Below are 16,122 nucleotides of genomic sequence, written 5' to 3' on the forward strand. Positions count from 1 at the left end.
AATTGATGTAGAGATAAGGACCTTCCAGGATCAGCAGAAACTGAAGGAATTTGTAACCACCAACCAGCCCTACATGAGATATTAAGGGGGGTTCTATAAAAGTAAAAAGGCCCCAAGAGTGATACAGAACAGAAATTTACAATCTATAGAAACAAAGACTTCACAGGCAACATGACAACATTAAAATCATATCTTTCAATAATCACTCTCAATGTGAATGGCCTAAATGCTCCCATAAAATGCCACATGGTTGCAGATTGGACAAAAAGACATGACCCATCCATTCACTGTCTACAAGAGACTCATTTTGAACCTAAAGATACATCCAGACTGAAAGTGAAAGGATGGAAAACCATTTTTCATACCAATGGACCTCAAAAGAAAGCTGGAGTAGCAATTCTCATATCAGACAGATTAGATTTTAAACTAAAGACTGTTGTTAGAAATACAGAAGGACACTATATTATTCTTAAAGGATGTATCCAACAAGTGGATATGACAATTATAAATATCTATGCCCCCAACAGGGAAGCAGCTAGATACACAAGCCAACTCGTAACCAGAATAAAGAAACATATAGATAATAATACGTTAATAGTAGGGGACCTCAACACTCCACTCTTAGCAATAGACAGATCACCTAAGCAGAAAATCAACAAAGAAACAAGAGCTTTGAATGACATACTGGACCAGATGGACCTCATAGATATATATAGAACACTACACCCCAGATAATGCTAAGTGAAATAAATCAAGCAGAGAAAGACAATTATCATATGGTTTCTCTCATCTATGGAACATAAGAACTAGGAAGATCGGTAGGAGAAGAAAGGGATAAAGAAAGGGGGGGTAATCAGAAGGGGGAATGAAGCATTAGAGACTATGGACTCTGAGAAACAAACTGAGGGCTTCTGAGGGGAGGGGGGTAGGGGAATGGGATAGGCTGGTGATGTGTAGTAAGGAGGGCACGTATTTCATGGTGCACTGGGTGTTATAAGCAACTAATGAATCATTGAACTTTACATAAAAAAACCCCAAAATAAAACAAAATAAAATTAAAAAAAAATACATACACAAAAGACATACAAACATACACAAAATACAGGAAAAATAATGAAAATAGTAACAGTGATTAGCTGTTAAGGGTAATGAGTAATTTTAATTTTTGTATTTTTATGTATTAAAAATTAAAAAAAAAAAAAAAGAAAGAAAACTACACCCCAGAACAACAGAATACTCATTCTTTTCATGGAACTTTCTCCAGAATAGACCATATACTGGGTCACAAAACAGGTCTCAACCAATACCAAAAGACTTAGATTATTCCCTGCATATTCTCAGACCACAATGCTTTGAAACTGGAACTCAATCACAAGAAAAATTTTGGAAGAAACTCAAACACTTGGAAACTAAGAACCATCCTGCTCAGGAATGATTGGGTAAACCAGGGAATTAAAAATCAATTTAAACAATTTTTGGAGACCAATGAAAATGAAAACACATCAGTCCAAAACCTATGGGACACTACAAAGGTGGTCTTAAGGGGAAAATACATAGCCATCCAAGCCTCACTCAAAAGAATAGAAAAATCTAAAATGCAGTTTTTATATTCTCACCTCAAGAAGCTGGAGCTGGAACAGAAGAACAGGCCTAACCCACACACAAGAAGGCAGGTGATCAAGATTAGAGCAGAGATCAATGAATTAGAAACTAGGAGCACAGTAGAGCAGATCAACAGAACTAGAAGCTGGTTCTTTGGAAGAATAAATAAGATCGATAAGCCACTGGCCAGTCTTATTCAGAAGAATAGAGAAAGGACCCAAATTAATAAAATTATGAATGAAAGGGGAGAGGTCACAACCAACACCAATGAAATAGAAAGGATCATTAGAAACTTTTATCAACAGCTTTATGCAAATAAATTAAACAACCTGGAAGAAATGGATGCCTTCCTGGAAACCTATAAACTACCAAGACTGAAACAGGAAGAAATTGATTATTTAAACAGACCGATTAATTATGAAGAGATTGAAGCAGTGATCAAAAACCTCCCCAAAAACAAGAGTCCAGGGCCTGACGGATTCCCTGGGGAATTCTACCAAACATTCAAAGAAGAAATAATACCTATTCTCCTAAAGCTGTTTCAAAAAATAGAAACAGAAGGAAAACTACAAAACTCATTCTATGAGGCCAATATTACCTTGATCCCCAAACCAGGCAAAGACCCCATCAAAAAGGAGAATTACAAACCAATTTCCCTGATGAATATGGACACCAAAATTCTCAACAAGATCCTAGCTAATAGGATCCAACAGTACATTAAAAGAATTATCCATCAAGACCAAGTGGGATTCATCTCTGGGATGCAAGGGTGGTTCAACATTTGCAAATCGATCAGTGTGATAGATCATATCAATAAGAAAAGAGTCAAGAGGGGCGCCTGGGTGGCACAGCGGTTAAGCGTCTGCCTTCGGCTCAGGGCGTGATCCCGGCGATCTGGGATCGAGCCCCACATCAGGCCCTTCTGCTATGAGCCTGCTTCTTCCTCTCCCACTCCCCCTGCTTGTGTTCCCTCTCTCGCTGGCTGTCTCTATCTCTGTCGAATAAATAAATAAAATCTTTAAAAAAAAAAAAAAGAAAAGAGTCAAGAACCATATGATCCTCTCAACTGATGCAGAAAAAAACATTTGACAAAAGACAGCATCCTTTCCTGATTAAAGCCCTTCAGAGTGTAGGGATAGAGGGTACATTCCTCAATTTCATAAAAACCATATATGAAAAGCCTACAGCGAATATCATTCTCAATGGGGAAAAGCTGAAAGCCTTTCCCTTAAGATCAGGAACACGACAAGGATGCCCACTCTCGCCACTATTATTCAACATAGTACTAGAAGTCCTTGCAACAGCAATCAGAAAACAAAAAGGGATAAAGGGTATCCAAATTGGCAAAGAAGAAGTCAAACTCTCTCCACAGATGACATGATACTCTATATAGAAAACCCAAAAGACTCTACTCCCAAACTATTAGAACTTATAGAGCAATTCAGTAATGTGGCAGGATACAAAATCAATGCTCAGAAATCAGTTGCATTTCTATACACGAACAATGAGACTGAAGAAAGAGAAATTAGGGAATCCATTCCATTTACAATAGCACCAAAAGTCATACATTATCTCAGAATTAACTTAACCAGAGACGTAAAGGATATATATTCTAGAAACTACAAATCACTCTTGAAAGACATTGAAGAAGACACAAAAGGATGGAAAAATATTCCATGCTCATGGATCAGAAGAATAAACATAGTTAAAATGTCTATGCTGCCCAGAGCAATCTACACTTTCAGTGCCATCCCAATCAAAATTCCAATGACATTTTTCAAAGAACTGGAACAAACAGCCCTTAAATTTGTATGGGACCAGAAAAGGCCCCGAATCACCAAGGAATTTTTGAAAAAGAAAAATAAAGCTGGGGGCATCACGTTGCCGAATTTCAAGCTATAGTACAAAGCTGTGATCACAAAGAGCATGGTACTGGCACAAAATCAGACACATAGACCAATGGAACAGAATAGAGAACCCAGAAATGGACCCTCGGCTCTATGGGCAACTAATCTTTGACAAAGCAGGAAAATACATCCAGTGGAAAAAAGACAGTCTCTTCAATAAATGGTCCTGGGAAAATTGGACAGCTATATGCAAAAGAATGAAACTTGACAACTTTCTCACACCATACACAAAGATAGACTCCAAATGGATGAAAGACCTTGATGTGAGACAGGAATCCATCAAAATCCTAGAGGAGAACATAGGCTGCAACCTCTTTGACATGGGCCACAGCAACTTTTTTCATGACACATCTCCAAAGGCAAGAGTAACAAAAGAAAAAATGAACTTGTGGGACTTCATCAAGATAAAAAGCTTCTGCACAGCCAAGGAAACAGTCAAAGAAACCTAAGAGGCAGCCCACAGACTGGGAGAAGGTATTTGCAAATGACACTACAGATAAAAGACTGGTATCCAAGATCTACAAAGAACTTCTCAAACTCAATACATGGGAAACAAATAATCAAATCAAAAAATGGGCAGAAGATATGAACAGACACTTTTCCAATGAAGACATACAAATGGCTAACAGACACATGAAAAAATGTTCAAAATCATTAGCCACCAGGGAAATTCAAATCAAAACCACCTTGAGATACCACCTTACACCAGTTAGAATGGCAAAAATTGACAAGGCAGGAAACAACAAATGTTGGAGAGGGTATGGAGAAAGGGGATCCCTCTTACACTGTTGGTGGGAATGCAAGTTGGTACAGCCACTTTGGAAAACAGTGTGGCGGTCCCTTAAAAAGTTAAAAATTGAGCTACCCTATGATCCAGCAATTGCACTACTGGCTATTTACCCCAAGGATACAGACGTAGTGAAGAGAAGGGCCATATGCACCCCAATGTTCATAGCAGCATTATCCATAATAGCTAAATCATGGAAGGAGCTGAGATGCCCTTCAACAGATGACTGGATTAAGAAGATGTAGTCCATATATACAATGGAATATTACTCAGCCATCAGAAAGAATGATTACCCAACATTTGCAGCAACATGGATGGGACTGGAGGAGATTAATGCTAAGTGAAATAAGTCAAGCAGAGAAAAACAATGATCATGTGGTTTCACTCATTTATGGAACATAAGAAATAGGAAGATCGGTCGGAGAAGGAAGGGAAGAACGAAGGGGGGGTAAACAGAAGGGGGAATGAACCATGAGAGACTGTGGACTCTGGGAAACAAACTGAGGGCTTCAGAGGGGAGGGGGGTGGGGGAATGGGATAGGCCGGTGGTAGGTATTAAGGAGGGCACATATTGCATGGTGCACTGGGTGTTATACGCAAATAATGAATCATGGAACATTGCATCAAAAACTGGGGATGTACTGTATGGTGACTAATATAACAAAATAAAAATTATTTTTAAAAAATGGTCAAATGACCCAGAGAACTAAATGAATTAGTTATCCTTCTACCACTCTTTCCTGCTTAGGACTAAAGATAAGAACCAAAATGGCCTCCCAGGTCCTGACTGACCCTACTGTCTACTTTCCTGCATCATCCTGCAGTATGGTTCCCACCACTCTCCACCCTTTGCTCCTTTTGGTTTCTCAGATATGGCAAGCCACCACATCAAAAGGGTGACACATGCTATTTCCTCTACGCAGAATGCCCTTGTCCTGCCATTTCTGGCTTAGTTAAGACCTAACTTTCTTCAGATCTCCACTCTATTTTTACTTTCTTCTCAGACTTCCCTAGAGGGTAGATATTTCATACATTAGTACATTTCAATTTTACATTTATTTGTGGAATTCTAATTAATGTCTATCTCCCTCTTTCAGATGTAAGCTCTATGAAGGCAGGCCTCATGGCTATTTTTTTCTTTCTTATTATTGTATCCTTGTATATTGTATCCTATGTATAAATGAACAAATGAATGTAATCCAGAACATGAAGGCTGAATCAGTGTAAAAAAAATATATTCTCTCACAAATACTCAAAGTAATGTAAATTAAAGTGGTAAAATACTATACTTACTGATTTTTCTGAGATTGAATACACTTGTATTTCTCCCTGGTATATAATATATAACAATACCTAAAATACCTAGTGATTTTTTTAAATATATACAATTAAAAGTCATTTAGTAATGAATATTTATGAATTTCACTATCATCTTCTTCCCAGTATGTTTCCTTCTCTTGCTAAAGCATGCAGTTCACTTAAAAAGCATTCATTAACCACCTATTTTGTGTCAGTAACTAATAATTTTGTTGAACAATGGAAAGAAAGCATAAAATTACTGTAGAGATGCTTTTTAAAAAATGTGTAGTTGTTTTCAACCTAATTATCTCTGTATGAATTTTGCAGCACTGTTAAAAGTAAAACACTCTTCTCAAACTTTTCTCAGGCTATTTTCCAGTATATATAGGTATTAAGGAAAACTTGGTAAACCTTCCATCTGAAACCCAAGACTGAACAATACCTATTAGATACTCCACACCTATGTTGACAGTAACCTGAAATGAGGCTCAGGAGCTGTTTTGAGGTGATCCCTCCTTTCCCTCTGCGTTCTCACAAAGGAGGCAGTAGATAGGGGAATATGTGTTTTGATACCAAGCACATCTGTGTTCAGATCTTCATTCCACCACTTATGTCTCTGAACTTTTCCTAGTCTGCAAACTGTGGCCATTTAAAATGACTTTATAGGATTTTTGACTGGATTAAAAGAGTTAGCTCATATTAAGTGCTTAGTATAGTGCATGACATGCTCAATAAACTCTCATTATTATCATCATTTCATCACCATCAACAAACACCTTCTTTATTTTGGCTCTGGGATTAGGTGCTGATTGTATTCTTTGGATTGTGAAATAATGCCATGATATACATAGATTGTAAGGACCCTAGATTTATGTGGGATGATGAGTGTTACGTGAAAGTAGACTGTTTTGAAAGCTTATTTATTTCACTCTTAAATTCAGATGTCATATGATATTTTAAATGTTTGAAAGAAGATTTGTAGCATCTTTGAATACTGGCCTTCTTTTTTCCCCTGTAACATTGATGAAATTCCTTACCCAAGAATGTTTTTTCTTCCCCCAATAGGTGGGCCCCAGCGAGCCAGAGGAAGTGTTATTGGAAATATTAATGATGTTGAATTTGGAATTGCTTTCCTTAACGCCACAGTAACAGATAGTCCTACCTCTGATACTAGAATAATACATGCCAAAATTACCAACGTACCTCGCAGTCTTGGTAAGTCTCTTTCCTTATAAAATTTGCCGATAGCCTCTTTTTTTTAAATTCACATGTTCTTCTTCACTTATTTCTGCTTAAAATTTCTAGACAATGCTACTACTAAATGATCTGTATGATAGTCCTTAGTTCTACCCCAATAGTAAATTCTTAAAGATAGGTGAGGTACTGATACTTGTTTTGCTGTTATTCAAGATTATTTAGGATTCATCCTTATAAGTAATAGGCTCTGAAGATAATAATAATAATAATGGACTATAAATATCTTTCTTTGTCACCTTATTTATCCTTTCTTCTTTAGGTCCAGCAATGAGAAAAATAGTTTCTATTCTAAATCCCATTTACTGGACGACAGCAAAGGAAATAGGAGAAGCAGTCAATGGCTTTACCCTCACCAACGCAGTCTTCAAGAGAGAAACCCAGGTGGAATTTGCGACTGGTTAGTGCCAGCTGAACTTAACATTTTATTACTATAAAAATACGATTGCCTTAAAAGTTGCTGGTTAAGAAAAATATTCCTCCAGAGAATAATTTTGAAGTTTTTGATGTAGTCTTATTATAAATGATATAAAAGCAATTTCATGTTTCCCTGTAAACTTTTACTGACATGAATCTATAAGAGGCCATGTGTTTTCAAACAGTATAGTGATTTTTTTATACGCCAAAAGTTTTTTCTCATATTTTCTGTATCGTTTCTCTTTAAATCCTCAGAGACAGTTTTAAAGGCCAAAACAGAGCAGGAAAATGAGTCATTGCTATTAAGTAAAGACTTTTGCCTATGAACCTGAAGTTCAATTAGGATACCTTATAGGGATCTTTTATCAAAAAGGTAGAAGTAAAAATAAGCAAATCTGTGGCTTTTTGCTTTAACCATAGTCTTAATGAATATGTATGAACTATTCATGGCCCTTTCCAAGTGCATACATATTTTTATTGACCTCCATTACAAGCTTCTTCAAAGGTGAACAGCCTCAATGGTAGTGCTTTCTGAGGAAGAAAGGCTGAGGAAGGGGCTTTAATCAGCCCGGAAGACAAGTGGGTTTTTTCATGGTCATCTGCTTACTAACTGACGCCCCTTTGCTGCTTCTTGAAGCATCAGAAAGAACAAAGCCCTATGGCCAGACTTGTGGTTATTGCCAGTCCACCTGGTGAAGCTGTCTGTTCTTTCTCATAGATGGTCTATTTTTGCAGAATTGCCTTGTTATTGCTTGTGAGTTTCAAGTGTGGAATCTGGGTCACCTGGTTGGCTTAGTCAGTAGAGCATGTGACTCTTGATCTCAGGGTCATGAGTTCAAGCCTCACATTGGGCATGGAGCCCACTTAACAAATAAAATAATAATAAAATAAATAAAGTGTAGAATCCTTCACATAACCACATGCCACATTTTTGCCACAGAAAAAGAAGTTTTAGAACTTAACATTCAATAAGTCTACCTCTTTAATTCAGGGACAAAGTGCAAATTTAGTTCTTTATGGTCTATGCTATTGACGTTTGAAGGAAAATAGCATAGCTGAACCGATATTTAAGGTAAATCTGCTCGGTGCTTACACAACCATGTATTTTTTGCTGTTAAAACAAATGAATTGTAATTCCCAGGAGAAATCTTGCGGATGACTCATATTGCCCGTGGCTTGGATTCTGATGGTGCTTTGCTCCTAGATATCGTTGTGAGTGGCTATGTCCTGCAGCTTCAGTCACCTGCTGAAGTCACTGTAAAGGTAAAACGTCAGAATAACTTGCTGTCACTGTTTTTTGGAGTAATGGTAAGAGTAGGAATCAAAGATTCATAGATCACAGAGACCTTACAGAGTTTCCCTTGTTTGCTCAGGGGAATAAATAAACCACTAAGTTTAGAAATGCCTAGTTTGTCTTTGTATAAAAATCTTCAGGAATAAGTCTTTACACACTCTTACTGGTTTTATTACCAGTAATCCTTACAGGTTTATTACTGGTCCTGTTTATCAGGACCAAAATCACTGCTATGTTGATTTAAGTCATTTGTTAAATATTCTGCAGATAAAAAGAATACTGTTATATAAAAGGTTTTGTATATCACCCATAAAAGTATTTCAGAAACTAAAGAATGATTCACATCCTTTCTTTACTCTTGACCTACAGCTTTGAGTCCCTTATTAAACTATGATTTTTGGCAGTGAAATTATCAAATCAATGTAGTTACAATTAAAAGCTTCACACTTTAAGTTACTCCCTGAGCACTACTGTACAAGTGCGATTTTATTTAGAGCTACAATTGACCCTTGAACAATGTGGGAGTTGGGGCCCAACTCCCTTGGGCATTCAAAAGTCACGTATGACTTTTGACTCCAAAAACTTAAATACTAATAGAAGCCTTGCCAATAACAAACAGTCAACACATATTTTATATGTCATATGTATTATATACTGTGTTCTTACAATATAGTAAGCTAGGGAGAAGAAAATGTAAGAAAATCATAAGGAAGAAAAAATACACTTATAGTACTATACTGTATTTATAAAAAAAAAAAAAGCATATACAATGACCCACACAGCTCAAATCATGCTGATCAAGAATCAACTGTATATATGTTTAGCCCCTTAGCCCCTTATTTTTCTCATTCTGGATCTCACCATACCCTCAGGAAAAATAATAGGATGAGCCATACTGATCCTCAGATCTATCTGTCTTCCTTAGGATTACACAGAGGACTACATTCAGACAGGTCCTGGGCAGCTGTATGCCTACTCAACCCGGCTGTTCACCATTGATGGCGTCAGCATCCCATACACATGGAACCACACTGTTTTCTATGATGAGGCACAGGGAAGAATGCCTTTCTTGGTCGAAACACTTCATGCTTCCTCCGTGGAATCTGACTACAACCAGTTCGAAGAGACACTGGGTTTTAAAATCCATGCTTCAATTTCCAAAGGTACGTTGGGTAAAGGAAAGCCCAGATCATTTTTCCATCCGGTCCTTTCTCAAAGGGTAAAGAGGGGTGCCTGGCTGGCTCATAGGTACAGCATGTGGCTCTTGATCTTGGGGTTGTGAGTTCCAGCCCCACACTGGATGTAGAGATTACTTAAAAATAAAACTTAGGGGGTTTTAGGGAAAAGTATGTAATACCTAAAAAAAAGGGGGGTGAAAGAATTGCATCAGTGCCATTCAGAATAAGGATATTAGGGCACAGACTGAACCTAATGATATCAGGTTTTCATGTATATTGTCTCTGTTTTGTGGGAGGTAAAGCCCTGTGATAAAGCCAGTGCCACGGGAGTTCTAGTACATTTGGATTACTAATATGCTTCTCTGTATAACATGGTGGAGTTATTCTAGATATGCAGAAAGGTTTAAAAAATATATCTTTGTCAGAATGATGTTTTCTTTGGGTGCTCAAGCCCATTGTTCTTGTTCTGACTCTTATATTTGTCAAGGAATTTTTTTTAACTCCTGAAATAAAATGTAAAGATATATATCAACCTAAATTAGTAAAAAAAAGAAAAAGAAAGAAAGAAAAGAAAAGAAAAAAAGTTTCTATATTTTAAAAGCAGATTTTAAAAATTGTGCAGCAATAATCAGGATTCCAACTGTCATTTCTTACTCCTAGACATTATAATTTTTCAACTGCTTTTCATTTTCTGAGCATAGTTCTACCACCCTTGATCTCAGTGGTTTTCCTATGCCGTGTAGTTCTTTGATGTGTCTATACACCCAGATCCCTTTCTGGTCATAAGAGGCACCCAAATAATCAGCATCCCGTGTTCCATGAAGTTTTGGCACTAGGAGAGACTTGCATGTGGTTATGTTGTAGACACTAAGTATTTGAATGACTTTAATTCTAAACTCTAGGCTCCTATGAGTACAGTTAAAATAATCCATATTGGCCTTTGCTATGAGCTGGCTTTCCTAAAATAGATCCAGGTAGATTTTAAATATCATCATTTTGTTTTATCATGCTCAGCAGATACACTAAACACTCATTTTCTCAATTTACTCTTGTTTTCATCACTTGTGCACGTGACTGTTTTCTTCATCAACACCTTTCAGAACTGTGTCATTGAACTTGAGATCACAGTAATCTAGGAGAGCGTGTTCACATTTTTTGAGATGATCACAGATTCATGAAGCCTCAGAGCCAGTGGAGCCCCTAGCCCTACACCACCTCCACTCCCATGTGGCCACCACCTCATTTTACTGTTGTCGTGCATGTTCAGGTCACTAGGACAAAGGAAAGGAGCCATGGAATGAAGAGTTACGTTTCTCTTCCTCAATAATGCCCACTTTTCAAGTCTAACCTCTGTTTCTACTTTTTCCAGTACTCCATATAATTAAAAGATGACAACATTGCATAAGATTTTGGTTAAAAATGAATTTGCACCATCTGGGACAAGAAGAATTAAAATTATTTTTAAAAATCATGTACACTTTTTACTCAATCATGTAAATTCTCTAAGCCTGAACTGCTTGAAGATCTGTAATGGTGTAGTTGGGGAATCTGGATCCCACAATAGAAAAAAATACACTATAGGACATTTATAACCCCTTACTATTCTTAGATACTATGATTTTATGAATTACATCTGATATCTGTGCACATTTGTTTGTTGAGGTTCCTGTGAATTACAAGAATCTGGTACTTACAATTTCTTTTTAAGTGACCACCAGGGGGCAAGCTTGCATTCTTGGTTGCTTAACCAGCATGTTCTTTCTCCTCTATATTGGGTCTAGACTAGAGCTATGGTTACAACGCAGTTAGAATCAGCTAAAGAGCTTCATGAAAGTTCATATTTCTAGGCACAAAGGCTTGGCTTAGCTAGTCTAAGGAAGGGCCTGAAAGTCTATTTTTAACACAGCCCCTATATGATTCTAATGTGTCTGATCTGCACACTGGCATTTGGAGACTGCTGGTCAAGTCACCTCACAAACATAAATCAATATAATTTTTTTAAATTTTATATCTTTAAAATAGAATGGATTTATTTTTAAAATATAATTATAAAATATATGTTTAACAAATTAATCAGAAGACATTAGAAACAATAAAGGAAAGATAAATTTAACTACAAATAAGGTTTTTAAAAATTCTTCATGGGAGACAAAGACAAAATTGAGAAGGTAAAATATACACCAAGATTGAATATTTGATGTACATATTATAGACAACTATGATTAACCTTAATATGTACAAGGCTTTTAAAAATCAGTAAGAAGGGGCTCCTGGCTGGCTCGGTTGGTAGAGCACATGACTCTTGATCTTGGGGTCATGAATTCAAGCCCCGCATGGATGTAGATCTTGCTTTAAAAAATAAAAATAAAAAGCACTGTCAAAAAAAATCAGTAAGAAAAAGATACAACACCCCAATAAAAAATACATAAACGCTATGAACAGAAGATTCACAAAGGAGGAAATAGTAATGACAAAATAAATGTGAAAAACTGTCTAACCTCACCAATATGAAGAAATATAAACTAAAACAATGAGGTACCATTTTCCAATTATCATTTTCAGAGATTTAAAAATATGATAACCACTCGGCATTGGAGGAGGATGGGGAAATGAACACCCTTGTTCACTGCCATTAGGGGTTGCTAATTCATGTAACGTTTCTGAAAAGCAGTATCAATCAGGAGCCTTTCAAACATTCACGTCTTTGTGGTTCTCTCATGCTGGGAGTCTCCCCTAAGAAAATCATGGAAATGGCCAATAATAAGCATCCTGGAAGCAAGAGGTAAATATGTAAATGGTAGCACAGCTGTATGATAAACTCTTAAACAGTCATTAAAATAATTTTAAAGGAATTAAATATAGCTCAGAATACTTGCTGAGTGCTTACTGTGTACCAGACACTGTTCTAGGATTGACAATAAAACTAAACAGGTGACAAAGGAGAATATGCATGGCATAATAATAATTGAAAAGCAGTACACAGGATGATCCAAATCTGGGTTGCCCACACCGTTGTGATTATAAGGAAACCATTATACTGGTTAAAAACACAGATTCCCTGACTGGGATAAGACCCAGGGATCTATACTTTTAATAAGCTCTATTTTATGATCAATTAACTTTGACAGTTATTAATCTCTAGAGTGAGAGATCCTAACTTAATTTTTTGAAATGTATACTTACAGGAAGGAAAAACATCAAATTGGTGGTGGTGGTTTGTTCCAAGTGACAGAGTTACAGAGAATTTTATACTTTTCAAAGTTTCTACAATTATTATACATTGTAATAATACAAATATTTTGTATTCCCCCCATGTCTAAAGGAAAATCATAACTAGTATAATTCAAAATAGCATACTTTGTAACATAAAGGATAAATAAAAGGAATACAGTTTATAACAAAGTATTATGAATTTCAATATGAAAATCTTTAGACATTACTATAACGGAAGATGAGAAAGAAGGGTTCATAATGGCTGAGCCTACATATAGATCTCCAGTGTGATTTTTTTTTTTTAACATTTAGTAATTCGTGGTAATGTATTGAATAAAATAATGTACAATCAACCATCAATTTATATGACAATTGCATTCCTGGAAAATTCATTGTATATTTTAATCACACAAAAAATGTTCATATGTTAATATGTTTGTTTCTGACATCTAAGTTAAACCTGTTCTATCCCCTTGCTTGGACTATATAGGAATGGAAAACACTTGGTCACACATAGGCGATTTTGACCCAGATGCTTCACATTGCAGATGGAGGAGATCCACAGAAGGAGAGGGTTTCTTCATTAGAGCTTCTGGTTTTCACTGGCATAAATTAGTCAAAGTGGCTTGAAAGTAGTGCTTCTAATTCTAGAACAGGCAGAGTAAGTAATGTCTAGAGGAATAGGACTTTGCCTGTGGTTATGCCTGGCGTACACATTGATCTTGGATCCTTTTTCATTATCACAGAATGGTTTTATTTCATTTTTTTATTAATGTAAACAAACAGAAAATCTGTTTCCAATAGCTGCTTGCCAACAATCTCTGGATTATGATTCATTTAGCTCGTGGTTGGGGAACAGGACAAGTTTTCCATTCCTGCTTGTTTTCACTTATTGCATTTGTTGCGTGATGTGTTCCATCTTTGGCATAGCTTCCCAAGGAAGATTGTCCTGGAAAGAACAAGGTGCTAACATTTTAACAAGCCAGTTAATTTGGCTTTTCTCTCTGTGGTAGGAGATCGCAGTAATCAGTGCCCCTCGGGATTTGCCTTAGACTCAGTTGGACCGTTTTGTGCTGGTAAGAACGGGAATAATGCATTTTTATTTTTACAAAAAATGTTAATGGAACCCATTTAATGGACATCTATTGCCATTTTGCTAGATATTTAATTATCACAACAGGCTTATAAATGTCCCATTTTAGAGGCGAGGAAGTTGAGACGTGAAGAAGTTAAGTGGGGTGCGTAAGATCATTCAGCGATCAAGTGTCAGAGTTAGATTTGAATTTAAGGTAGCTGCAAAGCCTGTACTCTTTCAATTTGACCACAATCAAGTGTGTCAGGGGTCATGATCAAGTACAGAGGTGGAGTGAGCACAGGGACAAAACACTGGATGCTGTCTGGTCATTTAATTACCATAGATATGATACATAATAATAATCCAACTCTAAATCACCTAACCCTAGAATTGCTTAGAGGATAGGGCAGGACTATGTGCCAAGGACTACTGACTAAGCCAGCCTCATCCCATCCAAGCACCGGTACAAGAGAGTCACAGATAAGTAACAGCTGAGTAAATGGCTGGAGTAGCTCACGTTTGCATACACAGTGCCTTTCTTTCACTGGTAGGCAATATAATGTAGTATATATTGGTAGAAAAGTGGTCTTTAGAAACTATACTGTCCAAGTTCAAATTTCAGCTCTGCCAATAATGACCTGTGTGATCTTGGGCAATTTACTTAATCTCTTTGTTTCTCAATTTTATCTTCCAAAATGAGGATAGTAATGAAAATACCTGTCTCCTCGGAATGTTATGAGGAATGAATTAAGATGGGTATAAAACGTTTAGATCACAGGAAATGGTCATTGTATCTTAGCTGTCTTCTTGTTCTTTTAGAAATAATCTAAACATCTAGTCACTACCAAAGATAATCTGGGAACCCAAAGTTAATTTTTATATAGTGTTTCTATTTTGTGGCTCTTAGAGCATTTTCTATTACATTTGATTCAAAGCATTGTCATCCGTGAGCAACTTTTTTACAAACAACTATTTTCATGGATTTTAATAACTCCTAGAAAGCAGGGGGTTTACATACTAACTGGGCCTTTTTGGTTCTTGTTTCAGATGAAGATGAATGTGCAGCGGGGAGTCCCTGCTCCCAGATCTGCCACAATACCGTGGGAACCTATTATTGCTCCTGCTCAAAAGGCCTCACCATAGCTGCAGATGGAAGGACTTGTCAAGGTAGTCACAAAGCTAAATCTAATAGACACAGTCAAGCAGTGGTCATGGAAAGCTCTGGCCTAGGAAAAGTGTGGTAGAACAATACTCTTCTTTCCTAGTCCTTCTGCCCCATGTTAGCAATAAACAGAGATCAGACGGTTGAGAAAGGAGCAGGGAATACTGCTCCCACACTGCCTGCATGTGGGGCACTGCCTAGGCAGGGAAGCCTGTAGCGACTCACTTCATCCCCACAGCACCATGAGGAGAGACAGGCAGGACTCGTGTTATGTTCCTTCTACAGTGACAAAACTAGGAAGTCATAAAGAATTTAAGCAAATTGCACAATCCTGGTAGCACTTTGGGAACATTTTAAAAAAATGCTTTCTTTTTGAGTATAGTTGACACACGATGTTATATTATTTTCAGGTGTACAACTTAGTGATTTGACAAGTTTATACACTGCGCTGTGCTCACTGCAAGCATAGCTACCGTCGGTCCCAATACACCACTATTACAATATCACTGATTGTGTTCCTCATGCTGTACCTTTTACTCCCATGACTTATTCATTCCATCACCGAAGGCCTGCACCTCCCACTCCCCTTCATCCATTTTGCCCATTCCCTCACCCCCAAAAACACTTTCTTACCAGACTGTAGCTACACTTCAAAATTAGAATTGTGTGAGAATCTGGTTTATAAGTAAATTTTAAAATGATGAAAAAAGGAAAGGATTTCTCCCTCTATGTCTGAGGAGACGCCCTTCTAAATGCAAAAGAGAGACAGAGAGTAAGGGTATAGGAGGGGAGAGGAATAACATTTCTGGAATGTCCAGTATGAATGGAGCACCTTGTATACATTATTTACTTTAATTTTCAAAGGAATGCTGAGAGACAGATACTATCCTCACTTTACAGATGAGAAAACTGAGATGTCAGATAGAAGAAGTAA

General features: G+C 37.0%; 1 protein-coding gene across 2 annotated transcripts in view; it reads left to right on the top strand.

Moving 5' to 3' along the window:
- The window catches only part of HMCN1 (hemicentin 1), a 467,939-nt gene that overhangs the window by 431,711 nt on the left and 20,106 nt on the right, over positions 1-16,122 (top strand). For both annotated transcript variants that reach the window (XM_045811326.2, XM_087858478.1), the window contains exons 94-99: positions 6,661-6,810; positions 7,112-7,249; positions 8,408-8,529; positions 9,486-9,723; positions 13,965-14,027; positions 15,074-15,193. In XM_045811326.2, the coding sequence (XP_045667282.2) occupies positions 6,661-6,810; positions 7,112-7,249; positions 8,408-8,529; positions 9,486-9,723; positions 13,965-14,027; positions 15,074-15,193 (831 nt within the window). The remainder of the gene's footprint in view (positions 1-6,660; positions 6,811-7,111; positions 7,250-8,407; positions 8,530-9,485; positions 9,724-13,964; positions 14,028-15,073; positions 15,194-16,122) is intronic.

The sequence above is a fragment of the Ursus americanus genome, chromosome 2 (genome assembly GCF_024610735.1).
Source record: "Ursus americanus isolate L20-20 chromosome 2, mUrsAme1.1.p, whole genome shotgun sequence".
Lineage (NCBI taxonomy): Eukaryota > Metazoa > Chordata > Mammalia > Carnivora > Ursidae > Ursus > Ursus americanus.